Source organism: Chelonia mydas, chromosome 1, assembly GCF_015237465.2.
Source record: "Chelonia mydas isolate rCheMyd1 chromosome 1, rCheMyd1.pri.v2, whole genome shotgun sequence".
Taxonomy (NCBI): Eukaryota; Metazoa; Chordata; order Testudines; family Cheloniidae; genus Chelonia; species Chelonia mydas.
Window position 1 is genome coordinate 291,619,017 of NC_057849.1, and position 22,771 is coordinate 291,641,787.

The following is a 22,771-nucleotide window of genomic DNA, read 5'->3' on the forward strand; positions in this document are numbered from 1 at the left end:
AAGATGATGTAATTAACAAACATATAATAAATTATAATTCAATATAATTTCAAATGTTTATATATCTAGACATAGCATTTGATGTTGTTCTTCATTAACTATTACGCAGACTGCCTCAGTTTTAGGGGACAGCAAAACCAGAAAAGCTAGCAACTTTTGAATAAAAATTTCCAAGTATAATATTTCTGGACATCTGTCTTACAGAAAAGGTGAACACAAAGACCACAAAGCACAATTTTTGACACTTAACCTTAGTATACTTTAATATACTTCCAAGTTCCAATCATAAAAAATAATGCTTATTTTCTTTATTCTCAATTTTATTCTTTTGGGAGAATCCATCTATTTGTATTTTAGCAATAATAAAAATTTAATGGGCACTACTTGTTACCCAATTTGGCCCAACATCAAAGTTTTGTAAAAACTAGCTTAACACAATATACAAACATAAAAATTCCTCTGCCATGTTCGTAATGCAAATATTGCTGCATTCAGTTGAAATATTAAAAAAAAAAAAAAAAAAAAAAAAACCAAGAAAGAATTTGAGCAGAAACCAGACCATAAACTGAATCGCCCCCCGCCGCCGCCCATTTCTGTCACCTGGAAATAAACAGCAAATATGAGCAAAATAAACCATATTTTAAAATTCTTCCAATTTGAATAATACAAGTTATTTGAAACCTTCTTAAGGAAATCTGTTGTGTTATATTAACATGATAGGCTTCAGAGTAACAGCCGTGTTAGTCTGTATTCTCAAAAAGAAAAGGAGTACTTGTGGCACCTTAGAGACTAACCAATTTATTTGAGCATAAGCTTATGCTCAAATAAATTGGTTAGTCTCTAAGGTGCCACAAGGACTCCTTTTCTTATTAACATGATAGAATCCCCTCAAGCAAACAATGAAATGTCAAATCCCTTTCAAATATACTATATTACACGCTACCGAGCACCAAACAAATCTAGGACGCAGAGGAAGTGTTTACACATAATAGAAGTGTAGCCAGAAGTAATTTTGCTACACATTAATATAGCATACCATGCCCTCTAGTGGAAAAAAACAAAAATGTTGTGTGCAAACCTAGCTACTATAATGTAAACTCCTAACTGAATCAAAGTTGTCCAGAGCTTCCAGCATCCCTTAAACTTTCCCTAGGTTTCCAGTGTTTCTGAATCACCAGCACATTTTCATAATCTATAATATTTCTTTGCTGATTCCAGTCCTTAATAACTCCAGCATTGTTTTCTCTTGCCGAATAAGTTAAAGGGCTTGATTGAAAAAATTCTACAATCTTTGTCTATTCTACAACCCACACTTCCTTTTTCTTAATGCTTTTCTTCCTTCTTACTCCCAAGTTTTATCACAAATATCCTTGATTTAGTATTCTACTGTATTTTCTTGAAAGCAATAAACTGGAAAGTAGTTCAAAGTCACATTCTGGAACAACTTATGTGGAAACCATTTTGATGCTTTAAGAGACTTAGACTTTGCTACTGGCAGTGCACAGTTAAAAACAGTTTCATAATTTCAAAATTACCTTAACAAAATCTCTATCAGTTTTCTCCTTCCATTCGTCTCCAAATACAGTAGAAAATGATCCTAAAGCTTTAAGCATAAAAAAAAACCATTAGTAAAAACGAGCTGAACATTTTCATTTGATTTTCTACCAACTGACAATGGAAATAAAGATTCAACAATACTATAGACCACTCAGAAGTTTTCTGTTTTCTTAGAGTAATTTTGCAGTAAGATGTAGTAAACCACTGTAATCGCTGTTGCACAACACTCAACTGACTGCTGTTGCAGTACTACAGTTTATTAAGGCACAAGAAAATATTTGAATGGTCTAAACTTTGTGTACCCTTGCCTTGTACCTTAAAGAGTCATGACATGCTTTTCTAGAATTTTTTTGATAAAAGTATGAAGTGGTTTCTTAGTTTTAAATCTCATGTCAGCAACTAGTTTTTGCTTGTACATGGTAAAGAGTAAAGATGTTCCCAGCTGTTTAGCATGGTACCTAGGCAAAACTTCTCTTGAAGCTTTCAAGAAGCCAACACAATGGCTAGACAACACTACCACTTACTAAAATATTAGTATTTTATATGGAAGCTTTATGGTAATTCCTGGCTGCTTTGGGGGAACCAGCAAGTAATATTACATCAAACTTTCTGGCCTATCACTCCTTGAAAGCAGCAAAGAGTAGTTCACAGGATTTCCCTTGACAGGAAAATAACTGTTTTGCATCTTGGAAGTCTGCGATTAGTGTCAATATGAAGCTGTATAAAACAGTATTTGGTTCACAGTATATTTTTATTGTGAAAAATTGTTACAATTTTCAGCTGAAAATTATGAAGCAGCATTTGACATCTTATAGAATCCAAGACCAAGGCTTCTACAGCATTTGGCATGCAAGGCCTAATTAAATATTTTGAGGATACAAACAAGTTCTTTAAAACAATCCTACTGATAAGATGGGAAACAAGGTTTTGTATTCCCATCATGTTCTTAGGTTACATAACAGAACTTAAACTTAAAATGAAACACTAATGTTAAAAAACTGAGACAGTACTCCTGAAAGAGAGAGGCTGTCCTAACACATGCAAGATAAGAGTTATCTCAAACTTTTAAACTGGAATAAATCCTAAGAGGTTAACAAAATTGAAAAAATATAACTAGAAATGTTACATCACAAAAAAGAGAATTAACACAATTCACAAACTACGATGAAAACTATACATATGCTTAAATATTACTCTGATTAATAATAAACCTTGAACTACAGAGACACGAAATCTTCCGAAACCTCATAACTTTAGATAAAATTCACCAGCTATCACTTATTCACATTGGAAATTGTTGTCACAAAATTAAAATTAAAATATTTGTACAGAAACTTTAAATAGTTACAAACTTCTCATATTCAATCACTAAATCTAACAAATTCACCATTATTGTGCTGTGATAGTGCACAAATGCCACATTCAGGCTTTGAGCCCCATTTTTCAAGGTGCTGTAAAAACACACACAAAAACCAGGATCTTTGGACCAATGAGTTTACAATCTAAAATGACAACAAGATATGCAGACTTAAAATGATTCTTCAGAAATACCAAATATTCCATCTCTGATCTGTTAGTGAGTAACAGATTACAGGATGGACAGCAGAAGCAGATACCTTTGTCTCAGGTGATCTGCATTAAGAGAGTTAGAACCTGAACAGATTTGGTAATGGCCAGTTGCAACAACTCGAGAAAATAAGTATTCCCTCACTACTTGGGTAGGGAAATAGGACACATCTGTCTTTTGCATTGATCAGACCCTCACTGCTGGATGTATTAGACAGTAGGTGAAAGTAAAATGCTAGTGGAAGAAAAGAATATGTCTATTACAAATTTGCCTCTCTCCAGTACCAAAGATTATTCATTTGCTTATTGTTAGCGATGGCCTAGAACTTTACCTCAAATACTTCTCAGCTGAGAAAGACCATAACAGAAAGAACAGCTAGTACAGGACACCTATGAAACAACCATATGTAAACACAGGTTTGACCTTCAAAAGTTAACAATGGAGGACTAGCCCTGAGTGTCCAAGAAGGCATGAAACAAAAGAACATTCAAACCTTGCTGAAGCACCTTTCTCATTTCTGTAAAAGCTACTTTGAAGAAGGAATTGTCCTGACTCTCAGCAGAGTGACCATTCAAATTCACAATCTAAGGATGGGCCTCTGGGAAGGACTAATTAGGGGACTAAAATTAACTTTAGCCACTCTTTAAACATTCCTTCCACTTGGGAGTCCTTGTGACTGGCCCAGATGCAGACAATGTATTGGTCTGGTCAAATGTGAGGGACATCCTATTAAGAAAAAACACAGTAAAAGGACAGGCACACAACCCAAAAAATCTGAAAGAGAAGTTAGACCACCACTAATATATTATTGACATGAAAAACTTTGTACATACTACAAATGATTAAGGAAATAAAAAAGTTTATAATATTTTAAAAAATGAGTATATAATGTATCTCAAATATACTCTTCCCCACAATTGAAGGAAAACAAGTAAAAAGATAGTAATTTTGACGCACTATTTTGCAAGAATATGTACATGCATGCATGCATGCGTGCGCGTACACGCACGCACACACACACACACAGAGTATCTATTATTAGGGGGATCCCAAAATATTATTTTGCTAAAGAATGCTCATTTGATGATTTATGTAGATAAAATTAACTTTGGAAAACATTACTATCTCTTGTTAGAGAAGCTTTGTACAGAACAAAAATTAAAATAGCGAATGATTCCTTTTTTCTGTAAACTAGGAGTTACATTTTATCTTATTGTCATTCAGTGAGATTACAGGATGGTTTGATCATATATTTGCTTACAAAAGGACATAAAGTAAGGAACAAGAAGGCCAAGCAGCCAACACACTGGTCAATCTACCCAGGAGAAATAATTCAGTATTGAAACAGTATTGAAATAATTTTGTGAAATACAACTTCTTAAAATACTAAAAATGCAAGCAGGCCAATTAAATATTTCTTAAATCCAGATTGAGATCATTTTAATGATATTGAGGTCTGATTTCTAAATGATTTCACTGTCATTAGGAACTAAAATAAATCTTTTTGTATCAGAATACAAACTCAGTGTGTCATTTCTGAGATGCTTCTTTCTATTTTTAATATGTAATTTACATTAAAATGTACATCTTTTACATATCTGCAAAGTCCTATGTATTCATCAGGAAAACAAACAACACACAAGTCCGGACATCAGAGGCTAAATGGAAATCTAATGCTAAAAATGTATCACTTAACTCAAGTAATTTTAAAATACCACTGAAAACCCAATTCTTAAGTTTCACTAAATTAAACTGTTTAATGATAAAGTCTCTAAAACATATATATGTTCGCTGAATAAAAAGGTAATTTTCATATTCAAAGCCTGATGTGAAGCACAAATTATGAAATAATTAAAAAAGAAAAAACTAAGTATCAAGTTAATTTCTCTTCAGTAAATTATTTAAAATTTACTATAAATGAAGAATGATGATTATTCAAAACTGAAAGAAGCTACAAAAATATATTTGCACCTTTTCTGCTCAGGTATTAAAAATGTTATATACAGTAAAAATAGAATTCAACTTAAAACTTACTGTCATCAAACACCCCAGCATTAGCGAGCAATAGAGTGATGATTTTAGGGTCCTTTTCAAGCTGCATGACATGCTTGCTTTCATTTGACAGAAGAGTGCACACATTAATAGCAAAGTCCACTTCATTTGGGAGTCCAGATAACAGTGAAAGCACCAATTTATTATAGTCATTCGGCGAATTAAAGTCCATAGACAGCCCATAGCTTTGACGAAGATAATCTAACCAAGACAAAAAAAAAAAAAAAGTGAGAACAATGTTTCTGAAGCCAGACTAATAAAATGAATATTCTGGCTGACACAGTAAGTAAAATAATAATAATTCTCTTAATTTAAATAATTCATGGCATTAAATCAACCTTTCCAACATTTCATTTGTTTTTTCCATCTTCTTTTGGTCCAGAACATTGACTCCATTCCCATCGGTTGTGGATCTTGCCAGTTAGTTATTCATTTCAGAATGAAACATTGCAATCTATGCTCTACTAGAGGAGAACCTTGAAAACCACTCAAACTTCAGCTAGGACAGAATGCAGTCCAATTATTTAGAGATACAACATTATTTATTTGTATTATCATAACACCTAAGACCCCAGGGCCTAACTGTACGAGGTGCTGGTGTACAATACAGAACACAAAAAAGACAGTCCTGGCCCCAAAGAGCTTACAATCTAATTGGATTGTATTGGCATCAAATTTGTGTCTGTGTTCCAGTCAAGATTTGCATTTTGATCTGAAGGGCCTCATATGGTATGGATTCTCTGGCTACATTATGGACCACCTGGCTCCTCAAGTTGTAAGCCAGAAACTGAGATCAGAAGAACCCAGATTTAAACATCTGTGAGCTGCAGGGAGACCACTATTGGTGAAAACTCTGAAATTTGCTCCTTTACTTGGCCCAATAGATCCTGAGTTTGTTGATTTTCAAAGAATATCACTTCAAGGCCTATCTGTTTACCCAAACTCTGGAGGCACTGGGGTTATTTATGGATTTGGAGGTTTTCTTGTTTTTTGTTTTGTTTTTTGGGTAACAGGAGAAAATATTTTATGTTAGATAATGATTTGACTGACATAAAGTGTTGATGTTTTTTAATAACACTGTAAATGCATTTAAGGACTGTCCCAGTTAAAACATGGAAAATTAAAATAAATATCACAACAATCTTTTTCTCAAAAATGTAATTTACCTGACACACTGTGTTGCTGGTAATTGTAGGAAGATGGAATTGCACCTATAGGAAGTTGTGGCTTTGGATTGCCTGGTTGTACCTCATCATCATCCTCCCCAAAATGATGTACTTTCTCGTACTTTTCTAGATAGCTGAAATTAAGAAAGCAAAGATTTTTAATATTTACCAACTAACTCCCCTGTCCTCTAAGAGTTGAACTGCTGAAGGAAACAGCAGCAACTGTAGAAAAAGAGGTTTAGTGAAAGCAACAGTTAAACTGTGGTATATAATACAAAACCATGAATCAGACTGACAAAAGGTGATACAGCCAGATAAGTGGAATCATGATTTAGATAAGAAATTTGTTTATATTTGCCAATAATACTCGTTGGCTAAAAGTTATAGTGTAATTAGCCACCTTGTAACTAAGCCCATTTTGTTTTTCTGTGGATCAGTTTTTGCTTTTGTTACCCGACATATTTTTGTATGTGCTTTTATTACCTGCAGGTAGAAGTACTTACAAATTACTACAAGAAATGTCATCAGAAATATTTTGCATAGTTTACCATTAGAAGCATAATATGGAGAAGAGTAGGCAACACAGACATAATCAACAGGCTACATGCGTCCAATGAAGTGAGCTGTAGCTCACGAAAGCTTATGCTCAAATAAATCTGTTAGTCTCTAAGGTGCCACAAGTCCTCCTTTTCTTTTTGAGGTTAAAAGTAGTGGTTCATAAAGAGAATACTAAATACAACATGTGGACACTGAAAATGCTAAGACTCAGTAGCAACCTAAATGACACTATCAGAACTCCGTTAGAATCTCTCATGCAGTAACGCAGACAGAATGTGATATTTTATGAGGTGACAGGCTATGTCAAAAGGGATAGGAAAACAGAAACCATATACACTAATGGCTGGATACATCAAACTGGTGGTAACAAGGCACACTGTTAATGTGTACCCTATTACATACAATAACTCCTTGCTTAACATTGTAGTTATGTTCTTGAAAAATGCGACTTCAAGCGAAACTATGTTAAGTGAATCTAATTTCCCCATAAGAATTAATGTAAATAGGGGAAGGTGTTAGGTTCCAGGGAAATTTTTTTCTCCAGACAAAAGACATTAAAAAAGCATTTTCATAAAGAGACAGTAGGGTTTGTGTGTTTGATGGGAAGAGGTGATAGGGAGGGGGATTTGGGGCTTTGGGGGAAGGAGTGGAGTGGGGGGCGGGCCTGGAGCAGAGCCAGGGGTTGAACACCCCCCAAGTATTTTGGAAAGAACAGCAAGAGGAGCAGCCAGACTATCCACCCTCTTTCTCCCTCTGACTCCAAAACCTTAACCAAGCTTCAGAATCATCATTGCTTAGTACAGTATTAAATTGTTTGTTTAAAATTTGCGGGTACCTAAAAAATTTAGAATGGAAGTGCGGACCCCTTTGGAAATTCAACCTGTCATTTGCAAACCCCTGCCGCAGAAGTCTTAGACTGAAAACTGACTGAACAGAATCAGCTATAAATGTTGCATATGCTCGGCACAGCATTTGACACAGCGAGAGAAAGGGCGCTAAACTGTGGGCTTCTATGGTAATGACAACACTTCTGAGTTTTGACCTGCAGGTGGGGGCATGCAAATACTTTTGATTGATCAGAAAAACTGAATGCCTTTTCTGGGATCTGAAACTTTATTTTCATAGTCACTTTTCATGGACCCCTTAGACAGTCTGTGGACCAGATGAAAACCACTGGCCTAATTTTAAGCATGAGACTATTTTCATTGACTTTAATGGGACTACTCCCATGCTTAGAATTAGAACGATGCTTAAATTCCTTGCCAAACCAGAGCCTAAAAGTCGTAAACATATCTTTAAATTTCAACCAAATATAATTTTCATAATAAAAAGCTTTATTAAAGGTTGAAATTAATCTCATAAGAGGAAGAAAATTAAGAGTTAAAAAGGGCTGTGAGTAGGTGTTGCATAAAACAATTATGATTAATCAGATGTACAGTACTTTGAACACATAAAGCACTATGTAAATGATAAGTATTATTAGATGACCCACTGCTGGGAAACCATCTTTATTACATAGGCTCCATATGGTGAGTTAAGGACCTAGGAGAAATCTTAACTATAACACTTTGCTTTTGCTGATTAGAATAAATTTATATTTAAATACAGTTGCTTCTATATTTCTTCAAAATAAAGATCCTCACTGATGCTATTTACCTTTTCATTTAATGTCTTAAAAAGAGCAGACTCCCAAAATTAGGAGTAACTGAATTTTCTTTCCACTTTACGTCAAATGTTAACATTTCCCTTCCCACAATCTTTAGGACTTAAATGTTCAGGTCTTCCCTTTCAGCTCATTTTCCTTCCGCTTCAGACTTCTTTCCCTCCCCTCGAGCCTTTTAATCAAAATATCAACCAAATACTATTTATAGCTTACATATGTCAAGAGGTGCTTTTTAGCATGTGCATTTTCAACAACGTGGCTCTGAGCAAAATGAAAAAATGACTGCAGCTCCTTTTTAAATAACTTCACTCTTTGCTGGAGTGATGGGACATTTAAAAAGACTAATACTTTACAAAAATCCACACAATTACATACTTTTTCAGTATTTCTTTTGGTGAAATACAATAAAAGGAAAGGAGATGCAACACAATAGAAGCTTTATTTTTCTTTATGATCAGCCACCATCAAAGTTCATTACTCCAATCACTTCCATTCCCTAGCAATAAGTTGTTATGCATCCTATACCGAATGTTGCATCGCTGGATGCATCAGGCAGGAAGAACACAAAGACTGGAAGGGACATTTTTTGTTTTCCAAGGCCTTGTTCAATTTACAACTTTTAAACAATTTTCTGGTAATCTTTTTTAAATGGTTAATGCATTTTTTAAAGAGAATGTAACAACCAAGTCAAAGAACCATGTACAAACCCTGCACAAGAGGTAGCCTTGAACAACATGTGGGATCAAATGGTCTAAAAGTCGTGGGGAGAGATGTACTAAACTATGCAAATTGGTTTTCCAGTAATACAAAAATTAACAGCATGGCATCAATAAATGAATGCAAAATGGTTACTTCTAAATAAACAGTGAGATTTGGTACGTTCATTGCCGAGTGTACATGGCTAAAAAAGAGCACAAAGCTGTACTAGAATGGTTGACTTCAGACTGGCAGACAGGAAACAGTGTGATGAATCATGGGATACTTGCCCCATAATTCCACACATTCCAAAATATATCTGAACTGGTTTTCCAGAGGAACTATTTAAATTCTCTAACATGGCTTTAAAACAAGGCTTGAGATGAATTAGATAAAGCATTAACTTCCAAATGTGAAAGCTAGGAATTCATGCTTTCATATGATCTGAAAAAAACCCTCATCTTTCCAGTCATATAAAGCATTCATTTCTAGCTCTGGGGTTTTGCAAGATATGTAAATTTAGATCATGTTCTGACTACCATCTTCTTTGAATCCAGAAATGATTTAGTGACCTCTAGCTAAAGAACCATTGGAGTTAGACACCAGTGCTTTATTTCATCTGCCAGTGTAAATTCCCAGGTTTCTGAGTTAGAGATTAGTATTTTATATTCAGATTAGGGCTGTCAAGATTAAAAAAAATTAATTATGATTAATCGCACTGTTAAACAATAATAGAATACAATTTATTTAAATATTTTTGGATGTTTACTACATTTTCAAATATATTAATTTCAATTACAACACAGAATACAAAGTGTACAGTGCTCACTTTATATTACAAATATTTGCACTGTAAAAAACAAAAAAATTGTATTTTTCAATTCAGCTCAACAAGTATTATAGTGCAATCTCTTTATCATGAAAGTTGAACTTACAAATGTAGAATTATGTAAAAAAAGACCCCGCATTTAAAAATAAAACAAATGCAAAATTTTAGAGCCTACAAATCCACTCAGTCCTACTTCTTGGTCAGCCAGTCACTCAGACAAACAAGGTTGGTTACAATTTGCAGGAGATAATGCTGCCTGCTTCTTGTTTACAATGTCACCTGAAAGTGAGAACAGGCATTCGCATGGCACTGTTGTGGCCAGCATTGCAAGACATTTACGTGACAGAGGCGTTAAAGATTCATATGTCCCTTCATGCTTCAACCACCATTCCAGGACATGAGTCCATGATGATGATGTGTTCTGCTTGATAACAATCCAAAGCAGTGCGGACCGATGCATGTTCATTTTCATCCTCTAAGTATCATGTCACCAGCAGAAGGTTGATTTTCTTTTTTGATGTTCAGGTTCTGTAGTTTCCGCATCAAAGTGTTGCTCTTTTAAGACTTCTGAACACATGCTCCACACCTTGTCCCTCTCAAATTTTGGAAGGCACTTCAGATTCTTAAATCTTGGGTCGAGTGCTTCAGCTATCTTTAGAAATCTCACATCGGTACCCTCTTTGCGTTTTGTCAAATCTGCAGTGAAAGTGTTCTTAAAACGAACAACATGTGCTGAGTCATCATCCGAGACTACTATAACATGAAATATATGGAAGAAGGCGGGTTCAACAAAGCCAGAGACATACAATTCTCCCCCAAGGAATTCAGTCACAAATTTAATTAACGCATTTTTTTTTTAACGAGCGTCATCAGCATGGAAGCATGTCCTCTAGAATGGTGGCTGAAGCATGAAGGGGCACAGGAATGTTTAGCATATCTGGCACGTTAATACCTTGAAATGCTGGCTACAAAAGGGCCATGCTAACACCTGTTCTCACTTTCTGATGACATAAATAAGAAGTTGGCAGCATTATTTACCATAAATGTAAACAAACTTGTTTGTCTTAGTGATTGGCCGAACAAGAAGTAGGACTGAGTGGACTTGTAGGCAATAAAGTTTTGCATTTTTTTGGTTTTGAGTGCAGTTATATAACAAAAAAAAAAAGTCTACATTTGTAAATTGCACTTTCACAATAAAGTATTTCACTACAGTACTTATATGAGGTGAATTGAACAATACTATTTCTTTTGTTTATCATTTTTACAGTGCAAATATTTGTAATAAAAATAATAATATAAAGTAAGTAGTGTATACTTCGTATTCTGTGTTGTAATTGAAATCAATATATTTGAAAATGTACAAAAACATCCAAAAATATTTCATAAGTTTCAATTGATATGCTACTGTTTAACAGTGCGATTAAAACCAAGATTAATCACGATTAATTTTGTTGAGCTAATCGTGTGAGTTAACTGTGATTAATCGATAGCCCTAATTTAGATACATTACTATTGGCTGCTAAAAATCACAAGGGGAAAAACTGTTGTATAGGTGCCTAGATAGTGAATCAGCCTACATTTTTTTTTTAGAGACATTAAAGTATTTCCAGCCTCGGGTTCTGGATAAGTTAATAAGCAAATGTCAGTCCCTGGCAACTATTCTAATATTTTTTTCAATTAAAAAATATTGTTGGGCTCTAACTTTAAAAACCCAAAAGACAAAGAAAATCCAGTGCTATGGTAATTAGATTTCTTACTCAGCTTCGTCAAACTCAACTCATCCACTTGCCTCCGAGAGCAAATTAAAAAAAACAAACAAAATAATCAAAAAGCAAAACAAACAAACAAAAAATAAAATAAAACCAGGTCAGTAAGTTTGTATTAGTTTTTCCATCATTGTCACAATAAGGGAGAAAGGGTATATTAAAACCTGGCCTGTTAAAGACTGCTTTCACTCACAATATTGATAGCAAAGGAGACAAAATCAAGCCCTGATCCTGAAAACTCTTATGCACATGCTGAATTTTACTTCTATAAGGCCTCACACAAAGTGCACTGAAGTCAAGGAAATTTACCCCACTGATTTAGCATCAGGCTCATGAGTAGTCCCAATGGGACTAACCCAGTAATAAAATTAAGCCTGTGTTTTCAGGATCGGGGGACCAGACTTAACCTTACATTTCCTGATTTTTTGCTGGTTTGCCTCAAAAGCGTAGCACTATTTAAACATTTTTACTATTAAATATAACAATAATATTGCGTTGAAGAACATAAAATGCCTATTCAGAAGCCCACCCAGTAATAAGAGTAATGTGGCAGCTGTGGCCACGAGTTAAAGACAGAATCTAGGATCTGAGAAGGCAACTTAAAGCTACTCTCCCTACTCCTAGGTATAGTCTTCTGTGTTGTGTCTCCTGAGAGGTACAGAACAGAATTTAGTTTGTTGTCATCCGTTTTTCAATTTGGAAGTAGATTAACATCTGTCTGGTCAATAGCAAAAGCCACACAACATACAAAGAGTACTGAAACATGGGAAACTTAAATACCTAATAATTTTTCAAAAGTGAGTAGGGATTTTTTTGGGTGCACAATCAGACACCTTTAAAGTTGCCTGATTTTTAGATGACAAGTGCTCAGTACTTTCTGAAAATCAGGTCTCCTTTAAAGGTATCTCAAGTTGGGCACCCAAAAATGAAGAAACCAAAGTCACTGGTCACTTTTGAAAATTTAAAGCAAAATGTATTATGCAAATTTCTACTTAGACTGAACAGCAGAAATACAAATGATCTTTATTTTATTTTCAAATTATCACTGCAAAAACCTTAATTTTTTAATTAGCAACAAAACCTTTAAAAAGTGTACTTTTATTTACAAAAGACAAATTATACTTTAACATTTCTGAAAGAAAAAAGTTTGCAACCTGATTTTTAGTTTTATAATGTTATGTTACTAAAATAGGTTATTGTTTTTATCAAAATTATGAGGAAATTAGCTTTATGAAAGTGACTAATATTTTTGCCTATTTAAACTACATATTTCAATAACATAAAGCAACTTTTTATTTTATCAGAAAGTGTAAATAAAACTTGTGTTAAGAAATTTGAAAAACAGTTAACAGGAAGAAGTCTAGATAGTATATGAGCCAGTTGCATATGGAATTTACCAAGAATGGTGGCCATGAATAGGTATGTACCGTTTTTATCTGAGTAAAACATGTCAGTCTTCAGTCGTCTTGCTATTTGTGGGCCTACTCCAAGACTTCAAGCTTTCATTTAGATTTTTTTTTTGACCAACTAAATCAGGACACGAAAAGTTGATTACATGCCTACTACTAACCAAGAGCTTATACAACAGATGAGGAAGTCCCAACTAGAGATGTCTAGGCCAACACTAGTGAAAATCCCAGCTTCCTTCCTCTTATCTTTACTTTCAGCTACCAAGAAAAGAAAAAGACTTAAAATTCCTATCAGAGTGCTGCACCCGAGTCCTTCCTGAAACTCTCTTTTTCTTACCAGCCTGTATCAAGCATACGTCTGAAAATATTAAGTAGCACCCTCCCCTTCACCTCTGTTGGAAGACGGGAGGCGCTCACACTCTCACCACCTTCCACTGCTCCCTACTTATTGTCCCGTCCCAGTAGCTACCTGATTATCTGGAGGGAAGGGGGAAACTTCTCAGTGAGGTATGGATTTCACACTATTCAGTCTTCTGGCTGCTGTGCATGTGTTGACGGAAGTGGAAATCACTGTATGCCTTTCCTAGCTTCTGAGCCTCATTTTTGAGCCTACTCCCACGTATATGGCTCCAAGTTACTCCCTCGTGAGTAGCCCCAAGTCCTGCCCCTGCTGCTGCTCATAATTTTTCTTAGTAGCAACCGAGTGAAAATGACGTTTGCTAACATGTAACTGAAGTTCTTTGTCATAAGTCTCTGTATATTTCCACTTGTAGCATATGTACCTTGATCCCACAAGTGGGAACATGCAGAGACCACTTGAAGTGGGATGATTCTTGTCAGTTTCAATGTTGCCCGCATGATTTTGAACAGGAACACTGAAGCTGACCAGACTTGTTAGTTTTTCTCTGCAATTACTTCATAATGCAATGAACAGCAGGAGAAGCACAAGAGCAGTCTGTCTGCAGACTCAGGAAGACTGCACTGTCAATTCACATTTAGTTCATACTTAAGTTATTTTATCAACCCAGAAAGGCTAGAAACTTTCTTTTTTCTTAATGAAAGCTTAAATTCTGTAAAAATGTATGGCTTAGCCCACTTCCTCCAATCTCGCCATGGTCAAAGAAAGTTTCTTGCTATTGGCAATTAGTTTTCAAAATCTCAACGCAACTGAAATTTTTTGCATTCCACACGTCTGCTTCATGGCTTCGTTGGATGTTTCTGTGGTGAAAATTCAACTCTGATCAAAACTTGCAAACAGCATCAAATCTAGAGGAGATAACACACTTGTGGTATGAGAGGAAAGAATCAAACTTCTATATGACCTTGAGAGAACTTGAGCACTGACAACTACAAAAAACAAGGGAGATTTGGGACTATAGGAAAAACTGTAAGGACCTACACCTATGGATAGGTAATAAACAACACATACACAAAAATGTGGGAGAGTAACGAAGTACACGGCTTCACCCATAATATTAAAAGCTTAATTTACTTCTTGTCTAATTAAAACTAGTCTAGAATTACTTTACCATGTAACCAAGCAGTATAATTACAACCGGGAAGATATGGGATAGAGCGGAAAGATGAGCCATCTAAGGATGTCCACCTGAAGCAGTAGTCACGATAGGAAAATGCTGAAGAACCACAGGAGCATACTATCTGTAGCTTTATATAGCACCTATCATGGTGATATCACAACTCTGACAGTAGGGTATAGGTTTAAAACAACTGAATTCTGTATAATTACCACCTCACAAAAAGAGAGCCTTGACTTTATTATTCTTCAGTCTTTGTTGACCTGAAATGAAGAACCGACTATTCTATTACTATCTACAAGTTAAAATTAAAAAGCCACAAACTTTTAAAGGTTAATTATCTCTCTGCATCTCAGGACAGTAAAGTGCACTGCTCCTATTTTCCTGACACACTGACAGATAGCAGAGCCACTCATGGCTTTGAAGTTTAATAAGGAACTTGAGAATAACTCTCTCAACATTGAACTTTCTAAATTGATGTGAAACAAATACAACCAGGCTTCTATCAGCCAAAGTTCCAAAGGCAAAAATTATTTAGCAATATGGACCCTGCCAAAGTTCCTTAGAAGAAAAGAGGAAGATCCTTGGTTCTCTTCTCTGATGCAGCTGTATCCTGTCTGACTCAAGTTGCTAGACTCCACCTCTACTCCCCACAACACATTCCTTTTAAGGGCCTATCTACACCACCAAACTGAGCCAGTGCTGAAAATTGCTGAGCCACTAGTACAGGTAGGACTTTGTCAATAGGGCTGAAAATGACTTTTACTCAGTTTGCTAGTCTAGGTGGACAATAATGTGCTGTGGGGAACAAATTCCCGCGAGCTGGCCCCACCCTGCTACTTTAGAAATTCCTGGAGTCTTGTAGATGGCTTTCTTCCTCCTTCTAGCTGAAAGAATATTAATCCCCTTCCCTGACAACTGCTGTGGTCTACACAATCCATTTTTTTGAGATTTACTCCTCCAATATTTACAGGTGACTAGGTATTAGTACTGTATTTTCATCTCTCCCAAGAAGTTCACATTTCTGATCCATCTATTTTTTGTTTCTGCTGTTATTATTTAAAGTTTAAACAGCCACAAAACATATTGATCAGGTTTCCTGGCTGTAAAGGAACTGTGGTATTTGGCTCACTAGGAGGCACAGATGAGTGAGTCATCCATGGAACCTGCTGGTATGGCTGCCATAATTTGCCTAGAAAGGAAGTTATGCATGATTGATATCTCTGTTAGAATTATGGGGTTAACTGTTAAAGTAAGTGACAGCTGGTGAATTATCTTAAAGCTTCTGAGATCTTGAGCCACCTACTCTACAGAATCTCCACAAGAAGCCTGATGCTTACAACAGCAGAGGCTAGAATGGAATAAAAAAATTTAAAGAATTTGTTTAATACATCTCTTTCTGATATAAAACAACTCACTGATCTGGCCAGATGCCAGGAAGCAGAGATTCTGCAGGTTTCCAGTAATGTTATAAACTCTAAGAACTTATTTTTTTTAAGTTCCACTTTTCTTTTTTGCAGTGAAAGATATGGTGCAAATCACAGCACAAAGACGATGGCAGAGAAGAGCACTACCAAAGGCATCCAAATTTAGGGCAGACAGGCCATACATGCACCTTTTGATGACATTAGCATATCGACTGTCAAGACAAAAACAAGGGAAAGAAGAACACAAAGATCCCAAATCCCAGAATAATCTACCTCAAAGAGGTAAATACAGAAAGAGCCCTCAAAGTAGTTCTTGTTGCCAATTTCCACAAGATGATAGAGCAAATGCTGCTACTTGTGGGACAAATGTACATCAGAAGGGGAGAGACGTAAGATTAATGAGGAAGGAAAGAACAAGAAGTTGGAGGAAACATAGCAATGACAGGAAGGATAAGAGAAGACAGCAGATGTTTACTGCCATGATGGAGACTTCTGAGTGTTCAATGGTAAGCAGATCTTTGACTTGAACATAGATATCTACGATAGTTTGAATTTCCTGATGAATTTTTTAGGCTGCTTGTTAGGTGGGGAGAGTGTTTCTTTTTGGTGGCATATTTTCCAGGACAGTGCTGTATTTCTGGTGTGTTGGGTCAGTACCGTCTACCTTTCAACATAAAAGGTTGTCTGCTGTGCTGTTGTAGCCATGTGGGTCCAAAGATATTAGAAAGACAAAGTGGGTAAGGTAATATCTTTTATTGAACCCACTTCTGCTTTCAAGTTTACACAGGGGTCTTCTTCAAAGCTTGTCTCTCTCATCAACAAAAGTTAGTCCAATAAAATATATTACCTCACCCACCCTGTGTCTCCACCAAAAAAGTTGGCTTTTGTTGTTTTGATTTTTAAATTCATGTCTCCCTTTTTGTACAGCAGCTGTAATATAGGTATAAGCTTCATAATTAGGTTGTACAGAGGTTGATAAGGATTTGAAGGTAAACATGCAAGTGCTGGAGAAAGAAGGGAAAATTAGTTTTCTAATAGTGGTTTCTTCTAGAAGAGATCCACTGCTTTAGACAGATGTCATAACTTCAAAATATTTTTGTCCATGTCAGTGGAATAGAGGCACAACCCCCCATCTTCCATATTTTTTTTTAACCTAAAAGTTCCTCCTGTTGGCATGGTTGCTGAAGCAAATACACCTTCCCCAGGCAAATACTTCAAAAGCTTAGGAGACATACAACTAGAACAATTAGCATTTACAATAGGGTTACAATACAGTTTAAATGGAACAAATAAACACAACTGTTGTGTTGATATAATCAAAGTGCCATTTTGGCCCTATTTGGCATTTCCTGTTATCCTGAATTGAAGGAAGACAAAAGAATCCCATGCTACATCAGCCTACAAGGAATATTACATACACATAAAGTGGGCCTGTTCAGAGCACTGGATTCATACTAAGGGCAAACAAAATTACAGGAGGCATGCAAACATTTAAATAGTCGTTAATAAGGATTCTGGGATAGGCATATTATTGTAAGATTTTATATGGAGAGATCTATTATACCTTCAATTTGTGAGATTGTTTCTGGGCCACACTAGCTGTATCCATTTAATAAAAGCCATAGAATGATGAGTCCTACTCCTCTTAATCTTCCTTCCCCAAACCAACACTTTTAGTAAAGTAATGACAGAGAGCATTCTTATCCGATTTCTTTGTCTGGCACTGGCAGTCAGTGAATTTCCAAAATCCACATTCAGGTTGTCAGGCTTGAGCACCTCTTTGCTTCATTCCAGGCATTTATGTAGCATTCTCCATTCTGTTCAGAGAGGTTATGAATCATAAGCAGCAAGGACAGTGGAAATGTAATTCAGGCAATTGCTGTTCACATGATATCTCCACCTCCCCTTCAGTTGTCTAAAAACACCACTCTGTTTCTGCTTCAGTGACAGCTGAAGTACTGCTTATCATCCTGGTCTTGGATTCATCAAGCAAGGCAGCAAAAGGCAGGCACGATTCTGGGATCTGGATAAGAAATCTTGGGTTCCCAAAAGGGTTAACCCATTCTGAAAAAACACCAGCGTACTTTGTGTCAGCAGCAAGGACTGATACAGAACAGAAGAGCCACCTGGATTTCCCCAAACTGCACTGATACAAAAATATCAGTGTAGCCTGGCAGGTGTGTACACATTAAACAGAAATCACACACAATTATGTCTGGGAAAAGCTGTATGCATGCTCTGAAACTGTTTTTGCTCTAATTGCGTGTGAGAATACCCGGTTGCACCTCAGAGTAGGGACTGTGTTAATTTTTAGTCTTGCCTACACTAGAGAATTATATTATGTGGCTGATCCAATGCAAGTTGCAACAGTGCAATACACCCACACTAGTCATCCTGTTTCAGGTAAACTATTGCCCTACATCTGTACATAATACTCCCTGTAAATGTTGCAACAGCATTGGATTATGGGAACCTATCCCATAGTTCCTAGTATTGCTCTGTGCAGCAAATGCATAACTGACAATACTATAATGAATGTGTCTATAGTATAAGAAAGTTTGCAATAAACATATTTTATATTAGAATACACTTAACTAAAACAACATATATTACACAACATCTATACTGCATAAAAAAAAAAGTTTTAAAATATTTAGGTCGTTAACAAATGACAAATGCAACCTTAATTTTGCTGCCTTGTGAAGATACATTATGGTATTGTCTTTAATTACACAATCACATACTATTTTTTCCACAAGAGCCCTGCCTCATTCGGTGCACAGGGTGGGACGGTGCTCAGGTTGTTTAACCTGTATAATATATAAATGTACAAGCACTTATGTTTTTCGAATAAGAAATACAAAGATTCTTTACAAAACATAAAAATAACCCTGAATTGTATAAATTATCATTCCTACAGTTCAATAATTCAAAACATAGCCAGTGATTAAAACAGATTTTAAAGCTTGGGGAGTGATTTCCATTAAAAATTACTTACTCGTTTTGCCAAATACAAGCATCTACAAGAAGCTGCTAACAACTTACAAATATAAAAACACATATTAGGGATGCTAAAAATGCTTCAGAGATTCTTTTTGCTCAGGAGATTTTTAAAAAAGATTCAAATATTAGTATACTCAATTTCTTGTGTGCTTTGACCATCACAAATATAATTACCAAGTGCTAAGAATGTATTTATGTAGTCATGCATCTATGTGTATGAAGACCTGTTAGCCCAAGCGTATTTCTAGAATTTAAACGGAAGTTGTATATGGCTGCCAATAGTTTACAAACTTTTAGTCTTTTCCCTTATATTGTACATTACAAAAACAAATCCTGATCCGAACAGTTAATTACATACATATCAAATACTAAATTAAGTATAAAAAGAACATTTTAATATGTTTCAAAGTAGATAAATCTGAAATAGGTATTAACTATAATTTACTAATTAGTCCTCATTTGTCTCTTCTGAATATTGTAAACATTCAAATTATAGTACTAAAAGCTTTTAAAAAAGCAAAAGAAAAATCCATATGACTACAGTGCAAGCTTTCCTATTATGTTCTGTTGGTGACATGAGCCTAGAGGGTTACCCTCACTACAGGAGTCAGTTTCTATGGTAGCTCAGTCCTAGGCCTCTCCTACATTTAAACTAAAAATTATACTAAGTAGTATCAAATTATGGAGGTGATTATTTGTTGTCTTTAGTTCATAACTATTTTTTAACATGTAAATAGACACAGATAAGGCTCCCAGTAGGGAAAACAAAAAACAAAAACAGAACTTCCCTTGTGCATTTTCAAGGGCCTCATTAAAAATTATCAGAAAAACTATTCCAACTATAAATAGCATGGTTTCATGAAAAAATTGAATAATTTAGCTTTTCTTCTTACATGCCATCATAAGAAAATTACTTAATAAGCATATTTACAGATAAAAGGTGAAATGACAAGCTTTCCACGTGCCAAGAACCGCTCACATTTCTTTGTTTCTTCTGCCATGGTTGTCAACATCACAAATACCTAAAGCAGTGCAGGAAGCCATATTCATACATGCTTTAGGGGTCAGAAATAGGTTCCTCATACAGGCCCCAGTTCAGAAAGATATTTTAAACATGAGCACAGTCCTACGGAAGTCAAAATACTTTAGTAGTCCCACTAAAGTTACATGCTTAAAATTAGACACATGCTTGAAGTACTTTAGTGAACTGGGTTCTGCCTTAATTCTGAGACATGAAGTTTTTCTATTTCAATTATTTTATGATTATATATTTGGGCTGTACTATAACAACGAAAAGGAAAATGGCTATATTCACTTTGAACTTTTGAGGTAGCTAAAGCTATAGTTAAAATTATATTGCCTTTTCCGTCATAATTCCAGTTTCACGTAATCATAAAACCCTCTCTCTGAAATTCTCCCTCCAAAATTAAAATTTCCATGCTTTGCTTCAACTCAAAGTTTAATTCTGTGGTAAAATCTGAATTGAAGTCAGACAGTCATTTTTCAGTTAGCTGCTGATGGAGGGAAAAACAGACAAAACTGCCCCACGCACCGCTTTTCCCACTGCAAAAAGATCTGCAGCATACAAAGTGTTTAAACTGTATGCTGTGTCTGTGAAAGAGGCAAAGAAATCCCTGTCTATACAATAGCTAAGTCTCACAGAGGATCTCTTCAGGTATGGACAACCTGGTGACTCTATTCAGCCTCCAATTAGACAGTGTTGAGAGTTTCTCATCATGCAGTGTTTTCATTTTACTTTGTGGATAAAAATCTCTCCAATTTGGACTGAACTGTCTCTCCGTCAATGGAAACAGAGAAATGGCCTGAAAGGACAAAGGTTTGCTTCTCTTCATCTGAGTTTTTGACCAGTCTCACTCAGAGAGGCTTTATACAAGCTCTTTAAAGAGATATATACATCACTACCATATGTATAAATTTCATGATATAAAAGTGGAATATGTTGAAAGAGTTTGGGCCAGATGCTCAGCTGGTATAAATCAGCATAAATTCACCCTTTAATGGTGTATGTCAATATACGCCAACCCAGGATCTGAATCCTTGTGCTGTGTTGTGACTTACAGTTGTTTTGACAACTCAGAAAGGACACAAGACGCAACTATAAAAGCCACAGAATATCTTAAAATAAATTACGATAAGCTGTCATTCCATCACTTTAATGCTTAGAAATTTAGTTACAATGTTCTTATGTCATTCGTATAAGGGCTATGTTGAATTCACCAAACCAATCTTAATTATAATGATCATTTGCATAGATGAATCTCTTACATTTATGAAGGAGAAATGTATGGTTAGGGTTTTTTTTGCCTCAAATGAGCTCTATAGCTCTTTGCTTGTAAAAGCACATTATTTCATAGCAGAGATAGTTACGTGCTCTACTGCTTAAACTTTTAAACACAAAAGCATTTACCTGGCTGAACTATGAGGAAGTTCTGCTCACATAAAACATTAAGGACTCGAATAAGATCAGAACCTATTCCTGGCTCCCAGTGCCCTGGCAAGCTCCTAGGCGCCTCAGAATGCTTGGGCTGCCTCGCTACTTAATTCTTGCTATCTTGCAAGCTAACAGGAAAGGAAGAATTTAGGAATGCTGTTGTGTTCTGAAAGCTGGTGGATGGTCAGGCAGTAAGCTCTGGGACCCTGTGGAATTTAGCTCCAGATAGCATTAGGAACTAGGGGTAGCAATGATCCAGTTGGGTTCTTAGAAGTTGTTAGGTGCTAAGAGACTTGTTTAAATCTCTGCAAGGCATCTCTGCAGACAATGATAAGTCAATAAAAAAAACACTCCAAATAACTATTACTTCAAAACCAATTTTCCAATAAACTACTATGTACAAGTATGTTTATGAAATCTACATATGTGAGTTTGTGCGTTTATAAACTTTGATACATGAGGGAAAACAGGCTGAAAAATAATTACACTTTCAAAATTTTAAAAACTCAAAAGTGACCAAGATAGATACTACGTTTGAAACTAGCAAAAATTATCCTAATATTCCATAGTGACCACAAGTTTCATAGGTATAAATTTTAATAAGACCAAGTTATGGATTAACATCAAAGAAGTAACTCACTTTGTGCAGTACTGATGGTTCTTTGAGATGTGTGTCTCTATGGCTGCAGCACTGTAGATGCATCCCTGCACAGCTGATTGGAGAACTTCAGTAGCAGTGTCCACTGGTCCTGCACATGCACTGGATCTTCTCGTGCTGCGCCACGAGGCTAGCCAGCACGCGGTGGCTAACCATCCTCAGTTCCTTATCTACAGAGAGTCATAGAGAACTCTGAAGTAGAGGGGAGGAGGGCAGGAAGTGGAGCACCCATAGGGACACACATCTCAAAGAACCATCATTACGGCACCAGGTGAGTAACTTCTTTTTCTTCTTCGAACAGTGACCCTATGGTTGCTTCACTGTAGGTGACTCCTGAGCAGTACCCCCCTTGGAGGGCTGGGACTTTGGAGTCAGGTTTGTCACAGATGGCATCGGAGGCAGAATCCCCGGTGATTGCATAACGTTCTACAAA

General features: G+C 35.9%; 1 protein-coding gene across 5 annotated transcripts in view; it reads right to left on the reverse strand.

The window, feature by feature from the left end:
- The window catches only part of ARID2 (AT-rich interaction domain 2), a 186,326-nt gene that overhangs the window by 89,939 nt on the left and 73,616 nt on the right, over positions 1-22,771 (reverse strand). For 3 of the 5 annotated variants that reach the window (XM_043548815.1, XM_043548811.1, XM_007063985.4), the window contains exons 4-6: positions 6,343-6,476; positions 5,159-5,377; positions 1,536-1,603 (exon numbers count right to left, since the gene is read on the reverse strand). The exons of 1 other annotated variant lie outside the window; for it this stretch is intronic. In XM_043548815.1, coding sequence (XP_043404750.1) covers positions 1,536-1,603; positions 5,159-5,377; positions 6,343-6,476 — 421 coding nt within the window. The remainder of the gene's footprint in view (positions 1-1,535; positions 1,604-5,158; positions 5,378-6,342; positions 6,477-22,771) is intronic. One more of the 5 variants, XM_043548823.1, reaches the window with a different exon arrangement.